Source organism: Coloeus monedula (genome assembly GCF_965178545.1).
Source record: "Coloeus monedula genome assembly, chromosome: 3".
In the NCBI taxonomy this organism is placed as follows: Eukaryota; Metazoa; Chordata; class Aves; order Passeriformes; family Corvidae; genus Coloeus; species Coloeus monedula.
This window is the reverse complement of record NC_138783.1, coordinates 29161368-29180005: the sequence shown is the minus strand read 5'-3', so window position 1 is coordinate 29180005 and position 18638 is coordinate 29161368. Positions and strand designations below refer to the sequence as shown.

The following is an 18638-nucleotide window of genomic DNA, read 5'->3' as shown; positions in this document are numbered from 1 at the left end:
AAGATCCTTCTCTGTTCTCCTTCTAGTTCATTCAGCAGCTCTCTCTAGGTAGTATCTCTCTTCATAACCCTCTCTAAGGGTTATGGCTTCATAGACTGCCCTGGGAATCTAGGGAATGTTCTGGATCACCTTCAAGGTGATCTCAAGTACAAAGCCTGGGCTAGGCTGTCCTCCATTAGGCAATCCATATTCTCCTAGAGGGTACTCATATGTCTCTTAAGTACACAGAATAAACACAAAAACTTTCCATTTGAGGGAAGAACAGGTATTTTTCACACAGGTACTACAAAGATGCACCTGTAAGCACCACATCAGCTTCCTTAAGGAAACTGCTGAGAGCAACTCAAGAGCAGGAGGCAAGGAAAAAGGGCTCAAAGGTTTCTTTGCAGTTTCTTTTCTCTCCAGAAGAAAGACATGAAACTCACACCCACATCTATGCAGAGGAAGCGCAAGTTATGTGCACGTCAATAACAGGCACTGTTACCTCAGCAACAGGCGTAGATTTTCCTGCTTCTCGATCTGTTCATACTTCACAGAAAGTACTAGGTACCCCAAGGACATGTCACTGGAGTAAAAGTTCTGGTGCTCCTGCAAACAGGAAACCAAAATGTATTATTCCCAGCACACTTCCTGGAGAAGTTCACCAGGTTATTTTTTTTGCGTACAACCCGTCACTCAAGATTAACTAATTTTTAATTTAATAAGCAATAGCATGCTTCAAAATGTGCATATGTTGTCTTCCAGACCACTTGAACATCAGTGCATGAGCATATCAGTCAAAGTGCATCCAGCCAGTTCAGTTCCTCCTCACCTGTCCAACATCAGAAGAGCTTCTGAGATGGAACAGTATTAGAACATTCAGTAACATATTTTGAAGAAATTGAGTTTCTTGTAAATAAAATCGTATCTTTTGTGGACTTTCCCTGTATCCATTCAGATTCTGCATGACTAAGCAGTGTCTCCCACACATTCAGCTGGATGTGGCTGTGGGAATTTTCTGTCTAAAGAGTAATGATCGCAGGATCAATATGGTATATGGTTGACCTCCAAGAGTGCTCACATCTCAGGAAGGATACAGTCAGTAAGCAAAGAGGTTTTGCAGATGAAGACTGTTCTCCACAGTGCCACTAACACTGCCTGAGCTTTAGTGGAGTGTGCCTGGAACACTGTCACTCAGTCAAACAATGAAACATACTGCAAACATTTTCACAGTCTCTATACATAAGTGGCTGTGGCCATACATTTCTCCTGGGTATACAGCCATGTTCCAGTGTTTTTTGTATATTGCTATATCATATATATTGCTATATCATCTCTAACCTCAAAAGGCTAAAGCCTTTTGACATAGGAATGAATGGAAACCTCCAGCACAACAAAAATACTATTTAGGTGAAATCGTGCAGAAATGCCTTGATCGCTCCCACCATCCTAACGGAAAAGCATCCTCATGCATGACACAGAAGTGGGACAGTAAGTTGTATTCAGCTGTACAGTCAAAACTTGCACGATTTGGAATATGTTCTGTGAAAGGAATACTCCAGGCACAATAAATTAGTGAAGAACTCACTGGGAGCAAAGTGTAATTTGGTAAAAAATGTCAGCTCCTTCCTCAGTCTTTTGCCTAGAATATATAGAATATACATATATATATATATGCCTAGAAGGTCTGCTCTGGCTCTGATAGATCACAGCCTCTCTCAACACACTGGTAAGATTGTCTCTTGCTGTCTGAATTTTTTGTATTAGTCATAGTTCTGACTCACTGTCAGAAATAAAGACACATCTAGTGAAATACTCTGATATCTATGTGGACACAGCCAACTTGAAGTTAACAGACATAAACCAATCCTCTCCTTGAAACAAAAAATAGGAATAAGTAAGACTATAGCCACTATCCTAAACCAAAATGTGAAGATGTTGCTATCTAACTTTTTTAAGTATTAAAGATGCCATTGTCCTCGCCTCCTCTTTGAGACAGAAAAAAACCAACACCAGAACTGCCCTGTTACTGACTTATGGACAAGAGGTTCCATGGCTGATCAAACGAGACAGTCTGGAAAAGGTAAGGTCTAAGAGCAGCCGAGATGCAAACAGAATAATATGGCCTCTAGCTGCAGTGTTCAAATCACAGAAGTCCAGTGTGATCTGTCACACTGGTCAATAATAGTACATGGGAAGAAAAGCTGAAATCAAAGGAAGCCACAAAGGACAGTTTATTTCTCCTGACCATGACTTTCAGGATACTAACAGATTTTTGGGATGTGAACGAGAATCAGGTGCAGTAACCAAGGGCAGAAAGACAGAGCAGCTGAGGAATAGAGACAGATTCAAGGAGCAAAGCAAGACCATGTCCCACAGTGAGTTGAAGTCTAGAATCAAAATTCATAAACCAAAGAAGTCAAATGCCAGGCTGAATGCCCAAGACAGGCTGTAAAGGAAAAAGATGGCACAATGCCAACAAAAAACCAGAACTAGACTGCAAAGCAGAAGAAGAAGAACCAAAGCATGAGGTTAGCTGCAGCTAAAGGTAACACTGAGTTGCAAAGACCAGAAATCAAGATGCCTTTTGATGAGATTTCTAAGCCAGACCCCAGCAGATTTGATAGAGAGGAATCTCTGTTGCTTTGGAGACTGGGCTATCAGCCCTGCAGCTGACATAGCCAGGCAGAGCTGCACAAATGGGTGCAATCCTCACTGTGGAATGGACACCAGAATTAGTGGAAGTCTTAAAATAACTGAATTTTTGTCAAAGCCACTCTGGCTATGTAGCTTGATCCTGAATGTAAGCCTGGGGTTTAAACTGAGATCTGAGCAACTGTATGGATGAATAAACCTATAATGTACTCCTTATGACTTTCTTTCTCTGTAAAAACACATAGGCAACAGAAGTCAGGCTCAGATTCCTTCAGTGGACAGCAGCCTTTATTGTTAGCTGTCCTGGAGTTAGAGAGGAACCATCAAAAGGCTTTACAGTTGATATTGAAGATGCCAAGTCAGTGATGACAAGATACCCTGGAGCTGAGATGACCTATGTATTAAGTACAAATTTGTTCAGCCCCAGAAGCAGTTTCTGTAACATTTAATATAGTCTGAAAGCCAGTTCTAGATTTCAAATAGATCTCTGTTAAAACAATTAAGTATCTCCATGGGCCAAGGGAAAAGACTAACAGAACACGCAAGGAATGCTGACAGTTTGCCCAAGAAGTTTTAAAGCCAGTAAGGTATCTGCCATCTGCAGCAGCTTTAACCAGCACAAAGAGAGAACAGCATAAAGGAGAAATACATGATCACATATGAATGCATAGCAGAAAGCTTCTCTCATCAGCACTGAGAGCTGCAAGTGCTTGTGAAACTGCACCCTAAGTTTATTTGACTGGCAGTTCCACAGTGCACCTTTACTAAATCCTTCATGGCTTCAGGCTACTTCTCTTCATTGCAGCCTTCAAAAACAACATAGACATTGAATAATTTTCACAGTATAAGACATAAGGTTTTACAGCCTTCTTCCTTAAAGGCTAAATTACTGTGTAATTACTGTGTAATCATCATATAAAACACATGAGGTAAAGAAAAGGAACTGAGCTATGGCTTGAATGTTCCAGCACTTTTTTTGCTGCTTGTTTTACAGGGTCTGCTGTAAGATGTTCTGCAAAAAGTATCACAGAATTGTCCAAGTCTGAGCGATCTACACATGCACACCCACAACACAGACATGCATATTAAGTCTGTAGTACCACACAATACTTTGATGTCCCATCTCGCTTAAAGGATATTCCCTAAACCATTGTCTATGCCTCCCCCACCACATGATGCTTTCAGACTCTTCTTCAGCTAAGAACTGTTTGCCATTATTCAAAGCATGAGACCTTTCCTGACATTGCTGAAATAATCTTCCCATGTTATCAGCAAAAAAAGGACCCAACACAGCATCAAAATCACTGCTATCACTAACTCTCTGCACTGAAGAAATACTCTTCTAGTGGAAAAGCACTGAGCTCTCACCTTAACTAAGCTTTTAAACCATGGGCAAGGTTTTCTCATCATGGGTAGAGTTTCTTGTGACAAGAGTCCTGTTCACCTTGTTCTTTTCTGACAGTGGATTGCTCAAAAACTTGCATGTTTAATTGAATATGGACACACATTCATGTCAGTTAAGGCAAAGAATAAAACACTGGACACCAGAAAAGGAAGAACATAGAAAGAGTTTTTTCTGTAGTACTGAGGCACCGATGGTTGGGCACTTTGCAAATGTGAAGCCCGATGACAGAGGAACTCCTGGATCTAACTCGGAAGGAACAGTGATGATATGACCTTCCTTGAGCAGGACTGTGGACAAGATGAGCCCCAGAGGTCCCACCCAACCTCAACTGTTTTGTGATACGAGGTCAGCAGTGAACCCTACAATCAGACTGAAAAAATCATATCCAAATTTGCCTATCATCCTATCTGGCTCTGGAAGCCTTCAAGTACAACCCTAAATTTACCATGACAGAAAAATAATTACAGGTGGCATACTGAAAGCTTCCAGAAGGTTACAGGATAAATGTCCATGAACAAATTATACAGCAGATCTGTCAGTCTTGAGGGGAAACCTCCAGGAAGGCTTCTTTTTTTCCCCTAATTATTTATAGATCATATTAATATCATTTTCCACTGCTGCGGAACAAGATCAGCTACAGATCACTCTGACAAGCCCAAATACTGTAGAACAGGTCTCCAGCACCGTGCAAAGCACCACCTATTCCTGGTTTTGAACTTACTGAGCAGTCACTGAGGGAGATCACCGAATAAGATGCAGCTTGAGCATCCTTGTCAGGCTTTCTTACCTCCTTATGCCATGAACCAAATCTCAGAAAAGATCATGGGTTCTTCTCACTTGTTCTTTATGGCTAATATCATCCTGAAATTCAATCTGGTAATCAACCGAATCCCTAAACAGGCCTGCCCAGATGGACCTTAATGGCTGGCCACTTAACATTCACTTTATGAAGTCTAGCTCTCTTTCCCTATATGTCAAATTGGAATTTTTAAAGTCATGGAACATTTAGCACCAAACTTACTTAAATCAACAAGTATAAAACACATGGTCCAGTTTCATCATATACATTCTGTAATGATGATACACGGAGGGAAATGGACTGTTCTGCTTCCTAGTGAGGAGCTTGCACTGTCAGTGCTGAAGTCCCCTCTAAAAACAACGCCATTTCCAATACAATTACACTTTTTTCCACTTGTTATCCCAAGGTTGGTATCTGTCTAGGAGCCTCAAAAGACCTTCTTAACTAAATAAAAGCATTTCCTGTGCAAATCTTTCTATTAATGCACAGGATGATGCACATTTCACAATGGGACATGACCAATTTAAAACACCACAGACCATATTGTAGTGTGCACCTCATTTACATCAGTTCAAGGCATCATAAGGAACTGAAATGTAGCAGCAGTGCAGACATTTTTAAGTCCACCAGAAAAAGTCTGAGAAACATTTCAGCCTTGTGTCTGGGTGGGCAAAGAAGGCTCTGAAGGTCACCCTTACCTTTCCCAGAAAATGTTTGCGGTACAGCTTGGCTGTAGGGTCACTTTCCAGTTTCACTTTACCACTCCAGGAAAAGGGTACCTCAGACAGAGCTGGACTCAAGCTGGAGAGGTTGTGGCTGGTCCCTTCAATCCAGTAGCCCCCAAACTGGGGAAGGATAATGAGAGGATATGGCCACCCTTTCTGTAATACCTATTCAGAAGGACAGAGAACAAACATTAAAACTGACAAGTCTGTAAGCTGGAAAGCCAATAAGCTGAAAAACCAATGAAGTCAAAGGACAGAGAGAGAAGAGAGCAGTACTAACCTACCTCATGGATGCTGGGGTAAGGAATATACTCCTCTTCTGTCTGAAATCAGAACAGGCCATTAGCAAAAAACATGTGACATCTTTTAAAGTATTATGCTCTCATGATTGTGCAAGCTGTGCCCTCAGCTTCCATTCTTCCCTAGGTCAACCTTAGAGTTTTACTTTAGGACTTAAGGTCAGACTACATTTCCAAGGTCTCAGCATTATCATATAAAACTTTGAGAACAATAAATTTAGGAGTCAGATTTTACCCACCCTCCTCCTTGAAACTACACAGAATATAGGCATGCAAAAGAAGGAAGCAGGCAAACCATAGACAAATTGGATGTGGTTAGGAGTGACAACCTCTCTCCTTTCCTTCCACACAATGTTAGACAGCTGCTGTCCTGCAGACAGGGATGACAGCAGGAATGGTAGAAAAAGTGCTGTTATTTACAGTGAGATTGAGGCTGTGTCATCTCCATGGCTGATCTGTGGTATGCATCCGAGCAATGCTGAGGTGTGACTCAGAGAACAGAAGCAGTATCTGAGTCAATTTCTGCCAGTTGGATGCTCCCTCCATCACCACAAAGAGCACTGACTACGTCTGTCAGAATAAAGCTATGTCAGTTCTCTCTGTGGCTTTTTCATACATCATCCCAAGATCAAAGTCAAGTTTGATTTTAAGGTTAGTGGGCCTGAGCTGAGACTGAAGAAATGGAGAGGAAGCACTGAGGATTTAAGATGGGAATCTGTCCTTATTGCCTTAATATTGGGCAAAACAGGTCAACTTTCTAGTAGCATCTCTATGAGTCATCCAGCAGACTACTGAAATAAGTACTATGTGGTTTTATAAATATTATTACAGCTCTTAAATTGAATAAATTTAAGAAACTACTTAATCAAAACTAACACTTTTAATAATAATAAACTCTTACTGGAACCACTTAAATTAGAAAAAGGGAAGTGTTAATTCTACTTCATCTACATAGTTTCACCCTCCTGTGCTGCAACTAGGAAAAAAAAAGAAAATAAAAAAGGCAAGCATAGAAGTGTTCTTGGGATGTTTGTAGACTCCCCGTTCATTCCAGTATGAAATATACTACAAGCCAGGTCAGTAATTATCTGCCATTCTCAACAATTTAAGAGGCAATAACGACTTGGCCTGACCTTGAGAGGAGCTGGAAGGGAACACCTTTGTTCATCCAGACGACTCCCCTGGAAACATAAAGTCACAGACAGTGAATCCTGTATTTTAGCAAGTTTGTTTCACTTACCCTCTGTGTCCTTCTTCATATCCTCAATACACATATTTTGTCCCTCTATAAAATCTTCCATTTTAAGTGAAGTTGGAAGATCGGTATAAAAATGAAAAGTGAAGCTAGAACTTGGCCAGTCCCCTAATCTGGCATTAAAACTGAAAAGCTACCCCCAAGCTTACACCTCTTAAAAAGCAGACAACTGGCAGATATTAAAAACAATCTCCCAAACTGATTCTCTAATCTCTTCTAGCTACCTTCCTTCCTATCCCAAGGGGAAAAAAAAAAATGGAATGACTACAAGGTGGGTTGGTACAACAGGGCAAAAGGCTGCCTAGTTTCTTCCTGAATCAGGAGTTGGCATCCACACTTGATTTTCCTTCTTAAGGCTATTCCATCCTCTGCCTTCTCACCACGGCAAAGTAACTCACTTCCACCACACCTCTGCAGCAGAATCACACAAGAATAAGACAATTTTAGTGAAGAGAGCCCCAACACAGACTGAGCAGAGGCCCAGACCCAAATATATGAGGGTCAACAGGCCATAGTCCAAGTGAGCCTCACAGACATAAGAGTAAGAAGCAGAATTTGCATCATCAGGTAGGAAGGTGAGGACCAGGATTTAAAATGTAGTTTCTCTTACACACAGTACATGAGTATTCAACTACTGTCACCTAAATCTTGGAACTCTCATACTGGAACATGATGCTGAGACTACATTTCTATATACCATCAGTGACTGCTTAATGGAGTGGCTAACCAGGGATTCCAGACAGGATAAGCAGCTCTTGACTTTGTTGTGAAAATAATCAGGATTGGATTGGTAACAGCCATGCCTGTGCACATATTCTACAGTGGAACTAGCTTGTCAACTAGATTCTGGTAAAAATAGGTAAATCTCAGAGGAGCTCTACAGTGGAGACTTAGGAGGCTCAGGAATAAAACTTCTGGACAATGTTCCAGCTGTACAGGATGCAAAAACTGCTAGCATAGCACCACTAACACTGAGCAACAGCAACCTTACTATTGAGGGTTCATAATAATCAGGATGCTCTTTGCAGGAGCAACAAAGAAAAAAAAAAAAGAAAGAAACCCAATAGCTACTTCACATAAAAACAAGGTTTTAGGAAAATGAGAAAGTTTACTAAAAAAACCTAAGAAGAAGCCATAAGAAAACCTAAACTTTCATGAAATCATGAAGAGCAAGACCTTGAGTACACAACAAATGCTTAACACCTTTAAAAAACTCTTAAAAACATCAGAATTAAACCAGTATGGCTAAACTCCAGGGTAAGGGAGACTAGCTGTAGATGCATGAGGTTATTCTTCAGAAGTCTGAGGTTGAGTTCAATCACAAAAAGTAGCAGTAACAACAAATTTCAATTGGTTAAATATAGAAACACAGTAAAGCAAGGAAGGAACAACGAGCAGATAACAAAAAACCAAATTATTTTCCTTAGCTATAATAGGAGAAAGAGGCTTCACATGTTACCTACAGGGTGTCACAAGATCAAACCACAAATGCTGAGCTTTGAGACAGTTACACTCCCTCCCCAAAAAAATTGTTTTTCTTTTGTGTTTTCAGCAGTGGAGACTAAACAAATACCAGGCTGGAAATACTCTTCATAGCAAAACTTTAGAATATATGTTTTGAATTGTGATGTCAGTACACAGCACTGACAAAATGAACAACCAACTATTAGGACGTGGTGAGTTGTGAAATTAAGATGGAAAACAGGGTGACAAGAGATCTTTATATTTTGCAGAGGTAGTAACCATTTTGCATTTAGGGAAGTTGTGAAGGTGAAAAAGTCGAGTGCATGGAATGTACGTGCTAAAGAGTGTTTGGTTGATGTGGTCTCGAGTTTCAGTTGTCAACCTTCTGAGTTGAGGTTCACAAGGAAGACCAGGTTCTGAAACAGGGATGTGGAAAACAGACAGAAAGTCCTGTGCACTGTCAAAACAGGACTGAGACAGGAGGGACACATAGGTACAAAGCAGCAACAAACTGTGGGAAGTACTGGGACACACTTGCTGTGCACAATGAGCTTTCTGCACTTGAAAATGGAGATTGGGAAATTGCAATTTTCTAATATTTCTCTCTCCTTCCTTGGCATTTTTGGCAGATCTGATAATGGCAAGAATTTTCCAGTTTCAAAGGAGGTCCTGGTAGGAGACCAGTATCTCAGCAAGGCCTGAGGGAAAACTTTCTGGGCTGCTGTAAAGGAGCTCTGTATCAGAGCCTCTATAGACAGCACAGGAATGTACCAGCACATTCCATGACTCTGCACTGTTAAGGAAGCTCCTGGTAGCCTGGAAGCAGAAGATATAAGTTCAAATCTACCAACCTCTCCTCTGGAGTGAAGCTTAAGGTAAGAATAATGCAGCCCTGGGCTGTACAGTCCAAAGCTTTATTTTAAAGGCTAACCAGGACCACAGGAAACTTACAGCACAAGTTGTTGGAAGAGTCAAAGCATGGGGAGAACAACTGCTTGATGAACACTGACATTCCTCAAAAGGGAGAGGAATAAACTGCAGCAGTCTCAGCCACCCCTTGAGACATCCTTCTGGTTGGATTTGGTTTGGCTTGCAGCACTGCCTTTAAGGAAAGGCTTTCCCTCACTGTTTCCCTGGGTAGCTTACTGGAGACAGCACCAGTCTGGGAATCTCATATTCCCAAGGTCTTGTACAGGGGAAACACCTGGCCTGAGCAGGATGGAAGAACGAATGACAGAGAAAAAAGTGTCCAGACCCAGAGTCAGGGTCCAACGCGGCATAACAATACATGATAATGCACATATTTTATGGGGAAAGAGCAGTGCCTTGAGGGAGCCTAGTTCAAAATAGGCAACTTGGCTACAAAAGGGGATACAGGGGAAAGAACAATGAAAGTAGTTGTGAGAAAACAAGACTAAAGAATATGAAGAAACCATAAGAATGCAGAACAGAGGCAGTGAACAAAAGCAGTCAAGTGAAGAGGCATTGGCTATGCAAACATACGAAGATCTGAAATATCTGAGCCTATTGGATGAAATAAAATTTCCTTGTTTTCCAATTGCCTGCACTGCAAAGCAATCCAGGAACAACATATTACTAAGTGTCCTTAACACAGTATTTGTTGTGACTGCACTATGTCTGTAAGCACAGAACGAAGTGACCAGTAGCTCATTCATTTCCAAGAAATGTATAATAAAATTGAAAAGAAGGAAAAAAGAGAAAGAAAAAAAAAAAAGGCAAACTTCTTTCCCAGATCTCGGGGTTGGTTTCAGTGCAAAAAATTAAATTACCTGTTAATTCATCACACAAAATGTGAAATGGCTATCCTAGTTTTCAGTTGAACGATTATACTCCAATCCAATTGTAAAAGTACTCAAAAATCAATTCTATCCTGAGGCTTTTTTGTTATTATTTTATAGGAGAAATGTTCAAGTCTCCTGCTTTGACTTTTACTCACTTTGATTGCTTATGAAAATCCCATATTTCGTTTTCAAGAATGGTTAAACAAATCTAAAGGATAGTCACAGTCATATGGAAGGAAAGGGAAAGCAAAAACAAACAAAAGAGAAAAAATAGCTAGTAAAAATCTTGAAAAAGATAATAAAAATATTAGGAAGAAATATTAGGATAATTTTTTCTTTTGGAAAACATTCAACTTTCAAAAAGTCTGTTAGACAGCAGTTACTGATTCTCCTAGTGCAAGTCAGGTGACAAAACAAGCTTAACTAGAAAAAAACAAATGTTATAAAGGCTTAACAATGGACAGCTAAGAAAACATCATAGATGCAAAATTAGGTAGTCTGCATGCCTTGGAAATTCTCATCACCTCCCTGTTATCTCTCTAACTAAAGAGGTGCAAATCCAGTCAGATTTTCCATATGGTAAACTGGGAGCTGAGAAACACTGACAATCTTAAGCAACAGTCTTCCACTGTGGGACACACGGCAGTGACTCTCTCTTATCCATATTTCAAAAGGCCTGGGAAGGACTGTCATAACCTTTCAGTATGTGCTTGAACTGAAGCAGATCTACATGCTCAAGCTTACTTTCGTGCACAGAGTTAAATGAGCCAGGCACACTTACAGAGCTTGCTACTCTAAAGCAGCAAGAATACATCCCAAACATAGTCTGGATGTGAGTAAATTGGTTGCAAGGTCTGTGTCTGTCTACACATGAATACATGGCAGATAACACCTTCAGCCCCTCCCTCCCACACTCCTCCTTGCCCAGTCTGCCAAATGGGACTTCAGCCTCATAACTCTATACTCAGCATTTTGCTGCTACCTTCTACCTCCTCACCTTTATAGTCCTACTAAAGTCTGGCATTTTCCTCATATTCATAATCTGATTACCCAAATTCCAGAAAAGAAGTTAATTTGTTTTGGTAAGTTTAATTTCTGCACATAATAAAAGGCAGGGGTTATGTGCCACGCTATGTGTTATGTTAGGTCAAGGTTAAGCACAGCACTTTAAAGAAGGTGCACCACTCAGGGAAACTACTGGTAACCTGGCAAGGATGCTCTGAGAACACATAATCTGAAAAATTTGAAGACTTCATTGTTAGATATTTAACGCATATAACAAACATATTATTATATTACTATTTCTTTATCTGATACAGAAAAGTGGAAAAAACCAACTCAGCCCTATTTTAAGTTTATAACATTATATATGCAGCTAAATGCATGTATTTCTGTGTAAGAATTAAGACAGAGTCCTTCTTTCTTGCACAAGTTAAAGACAGGACCTATAGTAGTTATTTATTAAACTGTCTGACCTTGCTAAATGCAGTTAGGTTAACATCCCATTAATCACCTGTCATTATATCTGCTACCCAGCAGAACAGAGTTTCCTGAAGAAGATGCCAGAGATACCTTATTGCGACTTTGATTTTCTCTCAGAATCACACTTCTGCAAAGAACAGACAGAATTATAATAACCTGTGTCTATTGCTTCCATCATGCTGACTGGAAAAATGAACACAGAAAAATGCTTTTGAAATCCCATTGAAGAGTAAGAGATTGAGCCTAGAAGACCTAAAAATTCTGCAAGCCTGCATCAAAGGGTATTCTGAGTGAAGTGAAAGGACAAATAGTAGCTGATTATTTGTTTGCTACAAAGAATTAAGAGATCCCAAAGTTTGACAGAATTACTTCTCCTTACCTGCATTTTTTCAATCATCTCAAACAAGTCCGCAGTCTGTGAAAAGGGAAAGACAACAGGGAAAAGTAATTTGACATTTGCAGAAGCTAACATTATCTTCTGGTGACTCAGATACTGAAGGAGCCAACAGTTCCTTCCATATAACAAAGGAACTACTTGTTTGCTGAAGACATGATGGAATTGTTCTTCCGTAATTGGCAGCATGGACAAAACAAGTGGCCAAATTGTCTTCAGTTTGTGTTGCAAAAGCTTGACCTGAAGCCCGGTCAGTTAGGTATCAGGAATTTCTCTATTTCAATAGGTCAGATTGACTTGACACAGTATGGCATAAGAACTGATCAAATTAGCAAGTTTAGGATTCTCACAGAAGGAGGCAACTATAGCTGTAAGACACGCATGCACACGAGCTTGATTTCAGTCATTTCTTCAGCACACGTAACTTCTGCTCAAAGCACACACCAACCCTGGGCCAGACATGGTCTGCTTTTACCTTGTTGGGGACAGCAGGAGTGAGAACACATGGAAAGCCTTCAGTGGGAGAGTCTACAACATCACTGAAACCCTGCACTGCCTCCTCAGACCTCCTGCAAGAGACAGAGGCAGAAAAGGAAAAAAAAGAAAGAAAAAGTTAACTCTTAAGAGAATTCAACATGTCAGTGCTTGCCTGCAGTGTCTCCTTTGCCTTCTGCTTACCATTCCTCTCCCCAGGCCATTTCTTGCCTGTAAGGAAGCTGTCATTCCCTGTGAGAATCCCAGAGGCGGCTGAACTTGCAAACATCCTGGATGTAGCAGCAAAAATTTTCTGGCTTCTGACTGCTCTGTCTCTGCTCACATACAATATTTTCCTCACAACTGTCATGTAAGTGCTGAATGATCTTTCTCTGCCAAGTTCCTCTTCCATCATGGATTTGGAGCACAATAAAGACATGTCTCATGAGAAGCTTTGTAATCAGATCTCACAACAGAACCATATCAAAAAGGATGAAAGTAGTTCTGAACCACCACTGAAATCAACTCCTAAAGGACAGCCCCAGCTGCCACAGCCTGGGTATTAGTCTCAAAGACAGGAGCATAACAGAGATGGCACTAGAACAGAACTGGTAACACCCTACAGAGATGCAGACACAGTTTTGTGTTACCACTGCTGGTACAGCCAGCATGGAGATTAGGTGAGCTTTTGTTTGCACATCTGCTATGGAAAATATGTTATTACTATGGTCCCTGCTGGACCAGCAGTGTGTACAAACAGAGAAGTGTGTACATTCATAGAAGAGAAAATAAAAAGCCATACAAACAATATGCTGTAGTTTAGAAGACATATATAGCATTGCCCACGGCACTACAGAGAGTCTCACTGCCAGCTGCACCTCTCCTACTGTTACTTAATAAACATTCCATGCCACTCACAGTTTTTACTAGCAGTCACAAACTGAGGTTAAGCCATGGTGAAGGCCACATAGGTGAGGCTGGGAACTAAGCACAGGTTTACAAGAGACAGGACTCATTTACTTTGTCATGCAATCATGAATGTGATTTTTATGTGGTCATAGAATCACAGAAGGGTTTGGGTTGGAAGCAACCTTAAAGATCATCTAGTTCCAACCCCTCTGCCAGATGTCACCTACTACATCAGATTGCTCAGGGCCCCATCCAACCTGGTCTTGAACACTCCAGAGATGGGCCATCCACAGCGTCTCTGGACAACTTGTTCCAATGCGTCGCTATCCTCTGAGTAAAGAATTTCTTCCTAACATGTAATATAAATCTCTTTTCTTTTAGTTTAAAACTGTTCCCCCTTGTCCTGTCGCTACCTGCCCGGGAAAAAGTCACTCTTCCTTTTTAATAAGCCCTTCTTAAGTACTAGAAGGAAGGTCTGCCCTGGTCCTTCTTTTCTCCATGCTGAACAACCCCAGCTCTCTCAGCCTGTATTTGTAGAGAGGAGCTCCAGCCCTCAGATCATATTTGTGGCCTCCTCTAGACCTACTCTAACAGGTCCACATCTCTCTTGTGCTGGGGATCCCAGAGCTGGGTGAAGTATTCCGCATGGGGTCTCACAATAGCAGAGTAGAGAGGGAAAATCACCTCTCTCAACCTGCTGGCCACTCCTCTTCTGATGCAGCCCAGGATATGTTTGGCTTTCTGGGCTGTAAGCACACTCTGCAGGCTCAGGTCTAGCTTTTCCTCTACCAGAACCCCAAGTCCTTCTCCACAGGGCTGCTCTCAATGAGTTAATCTCCCAGTCTGTGCCCATGTCTGGGATTGCTCTGAACCAGGTGCAGCACACTGCACTTGGACTTGTTGAACTTCACGAGATTCTCACAGGGCCACTCGTCAAGCTTGTCCAGGTCCCTCTGGATGGTCCCTTCTTCTGTTGTGTCAACCACACCCCTCAGCTCTGTGTCATCTGCAGACTTGCTGAGGGTGCACTCAGTCCCACTGTCTATGTCATTGATAAAAGATATTAAAGATCACCAGTCCCAAGACAGAGCTCGAGAGACACCATTCATCACTGGCCATACAACCATCACACAATACATATAATAATCCTATAATGCAATCAAGAATTGCTGTCCTGTAGCTATCAGATGCACGACTGCTACTGCTTCCATGCTGAGACTGGTCATGCAGACCCTTGCTTTGAAAGCAGTGGCTACACTCCCTCTTGTATGGAGGTACAACATATTTCTGTAATCTTGAAACTACTCTATCACAAGCTCTTAGAATCATAACGCTCACCAGTTCTCTGACAATTCACAGTTCATTCTAGTGGCCCAATGGCATCATGTAACTTGCATATAGGCTCCTCCACACAAAGTAACACAGTGCTTCCATCCCACAGTTTTCTCCTGAAATTCGAATGAGAGAGATCTGTGTAATGCACCTAGAAATTAAGGCCATAAAATACCTGGGAGGGAAGATGTAGGAGTTAGTCTTGACAACCTAAAATAAATATTTAAATAGTTTGATGGCAAATGTAATTTAAATTAATATTAATACTATACTAATACATGCTTTATTTATCATCTTATTCATTTACTTGAAGAATGTTTGGGATGAGCAAAATTTATGTCCAAGGCAGTAGATGAAACATTTTCACTGTCTCTTAAGTTTCTGTTCTGTGAGCCCTAAAAAGGTAAGAGCTTAATTTGATAAATTCTTGTTTTCAGAAAGAAGTGTAACAATAGAACCTTTTGTGCAACTGGATGTCCTGGGGCCTTGTTGCATGCTAGTGTTTTCTTTGGCATGTCGCGGAGTTGAATGCTGAATCATGCAGAGGAGTTAAATACACACCTGCATCACGGAAATCTGGTGGTTCCTACATGAGGTCAGTGTGGCCAGTCCTGCCCCTGTCCTCTCACCATGAATTCATCTCAACACTTTGGACTGACTGGACAACTTTGGGCAGAAACTGTTCCTTACCATTGAATCCTAGTACAGTTCTATTGTCCAGCTGAGTCCAGAAGATGCCAAATTCATCAGTCTTACCATACATTTAGAGATGTTCACAATTCTGTAATTATCCCAAATTAGGAATATGCCTCGGCCCTTTAAAAATCCTAGAGAATACCTTAGATTTCACATTATCTTTAATAAAGTATCACAAAAAATTGGGGCTATTATAATTATTGCTTTAAAGTCCACATTCAGTTTCTGGAATTTTTAATTTCTGAAACGAAATGCACTAGACTGTATTACAGAAAGGGAACATACTTCTTTTAAAATTGGAACTTCAAACTCTTTGATCACAGAAAAGAAGAACATCATCCTTCTGAAAAAGGAAAGCAATTCTGCAGATTGGGAGAGGAATATTTATGTGCAAATGTATACTTGCTGAAGCTTTATTCTTAGGACACGGCAACAAGGGGAAGCATAAGGCCTAGAAAACGCAGAAGGCTAAATTGGGATTTTACTATAGACAGTAGCCAGTGCTTTAATTTCAATCAGGCTGTCAAACCAAATGTAGGCAATGCTGATCCACTGATCAATTCCACTCTCAATTCTGAAATGGAACAAGAAGAACCTGTGCAGATCTCTAAGCCACTACAACTCTTCTCACGCCGTCTATTCCTGTCTTGCAGCATCGTCTGCTATTTCAGTCACGGGATCTCTCTACCCAGCTTCCAAAATCATTGCTATCTGCTGTAGCTGAGCCAGTTCAATAACATAGTCAATGCAAATATTTGCTCTAAGAAAAACACAAATTGGACAGAATTTCATACATTCTTTCATAAATATTCCAGAGCACACGGGGTTTTGTTGAACTCTAAAAGACAAGTGCCCCAAATCCTCAGGTAAGTGTTTTCCTGAAAGTTCACAGGGAAGCAGGTGTACAGCTGTTGTAAATACTTTTGCTAATCTGGAAGCCTTCCAATTGGAGAAACACCACAGCATGATTTGCAGCTATCTATGGAACAACAATCAGTATAATAACTGGTGTCCCAGCCTGATAAGAGTTTCTTGCAGGGAGACAGTAATACATTTTTTAAATCCTTCACTAGAAGGGACAGACAATTCTAAAGAACTGAAGGTAATGTGAGAGAAGAACGGGCCTGAAATGCTCGTAATGAAAATTCTGGACAACCACTTCTCTTGAGCAACACCTTCTGTTGTTTCACTCCCTTGTTCCTGCCTTAGAGAGATGTGTTTGCTTTACCAAATACAATTGTTAGGTATTTGGTGGAGACAGCTGAAAACATGACATGAATAGCCCTACTCTCAGAACACCTGTACAGCTTTGAAATTTGCTTACACATAGATTCCTCGAACTCAAGAGAATTAATTACTGAAGCAGAGCTAGGAAAAGGAAGCAACCACTACAGATGAAAGGCGTTTTGCTCTCAGCTGGTCACAAACTTTTTGCGCACAGACTTTGACTTCCAGTAAGGAACCTCTCTTCCACCCTAACTCCTCTCTAGCTCTCTCCCGTGGAGGCCGCCGCTCCCATTCGTGGGCAGCCTGTGCTAAGGACTTCGTGCACCCACAAAGAGGTGGGCAGAGTACCGGGAGGGCCTGGAGAACCCCGCCAGCTCTTCCTGCCTGCCAGGTACTGCCCTACGGGGCAAGAGAAAGGAGAACTCCAGAGAGAAACTAATCTTAATTGACAAGTCCCAGTCGGAGAGATCCCCCACTCCCACGACGGCAGAAGAAAGCCCGTGGAGCCTCCCTCTTTCCCTCCCGGGAGAGGAGCACCCGATGCCGCCCCATGGCCCGCCTCCCCCGGCCGGAGCGGGGCCGGGAGGGACGGAGGGAGGCAGCGAGGGCCGGGCCCACAGCCAGAGCCGGACCTGCTGGCTGGGTACGGCCATCGCCTTCTCCCCTCCCCGGCTCTCCGCCCTTCCAGCCAACCCGCGAGGACTCTTCCTGCTGCTCCAGCACTGCGCTCCAGACGCCGGCAGCCGCTGCCCTCCCCCGTCCCCGGGCTGCCCGGGAAAGGCAGGGCCCCAGGCCCCGCGGCCGCCGGCACCGGCACCGGTCCCGGTACCTACCCTCCGCTGGCTCCGGCAGGGAAGCCGTGCTCCCGGGAAAACATGCTGGACTGCTCCGCTGAGTCAGCTCCCGGGATCCCTCCTCGGGAGCCTGCTCTCCCCCGGCCTCGCCATGAAGAAGGGCACAGGCTGCCTGCCGGCCCCCTGCGAAGCCGCGGCTCCCGCCCCCACCCCTCCTCTTCCTCCCGGGCCGGGATTCACCGGATAGACAGGAAAGGGACCCGCACGGCCGGGACCGGGCCCGGCGGGCAGCGCCTCTGGAGAGGACGGAGGGGAGGAGGAGGAGGAGGAGGAGGGATGGAAGAAGAGGAGACAAGGGGGGATGGGGTGATGACTTCTGCCCCTCCTCCGCTGGGGCAGAGCGGTTCCCCCTGGAGCCCCCCGTTGTGGGAGCCCATGGATGGCGCACAGCATGCAGGAGCAGCTGGTGGGACAGCCGGGCCAGGGACGCTGCTCTCCGGGCTGTCCGTGAGGGTAGCACAGCCACAGCCTAGACAGGGACAGCAGAGCGGTCCCTTATTCAACTCTGCTGTAGAACAAGATCATATCTCCAGGCTCTCAGTGTCCAGTGAGGAAAGTGAGCATCAAAGCAGTTCTCCAGAAATCCCCATTCTCTTCAAGGGAAGGCTAGGAAGATACTAAACCCACTAAATCCAAATCCTTGGCATTTGGAGCTGACATACATCAAGTACCACAGAGATTTGTCTCTGCACCCCTTATGAAATAGCTCCCTGATCCAACGTGAAAACTAGGGAAGCTCAAATTTTCAGGGGTCACAAACCCCTTGACCACATGTATTTGCATTGACTCATCAACAGATCATCATTCCTGGCAAAAAAACTGAGCATGAGAACATGGTCTGTCATAGCAAGAATATGCATGTACCTGTGTTTAAATGAGGACACGGA

General features: G+C 42.6%; 1 protein-coding gene across 7 annotated transcripts in view; it reads right to left on the bottom strand.

The window, feature by feature from the left end:
• Window positions 1-17861, bottom strand: part of LOC309571504 (rap1 GTPase-activating protein 1-like) — a gene marked incomplete at its 3' end in the record, with an annotated part of 40748 nt that extends 22887 nt beyond the window's left edge. For 6 of the 7 annotated variants that reach the window (XM_082279039.1, XM_082279040.1, XM_082279041.1 and 3 more), the window contains exons 1-7: window positions 17731-17861; window positions 12735-12828; window positions 12245-12280; window positions 6996-7043; window positions 5848-5886; window positions 5537-5728; window positions 485-588 (exon numbers count right to left, since the gene is read on the bottom strand). In XM_082279039.1, coding sequence (XP_082135165.1) covers window positions 485-588; window positions 5537-5728; window positions 5848-5886; window positions 6996-7043; window positions 12245-12280; window positions 12735-12828; window positions 17731-17774 — 557 coding nt within the window. In that variant the 5' untranslated portion in view covers window positions 17775-17861. The remainder of the gene's footprint in view (window positions 1-484; window positions 589-5536; window positions 5729-5847; window positions 5887-6995; window positions 7044-12244; window positions 12281-12734; window positions 12829-17730) is intronic. The other variant, XM_082279042.1, reaches the window with a different exon arrangement.
• Window positions 17862-18638: the final 777 nt, after the last annotated feature.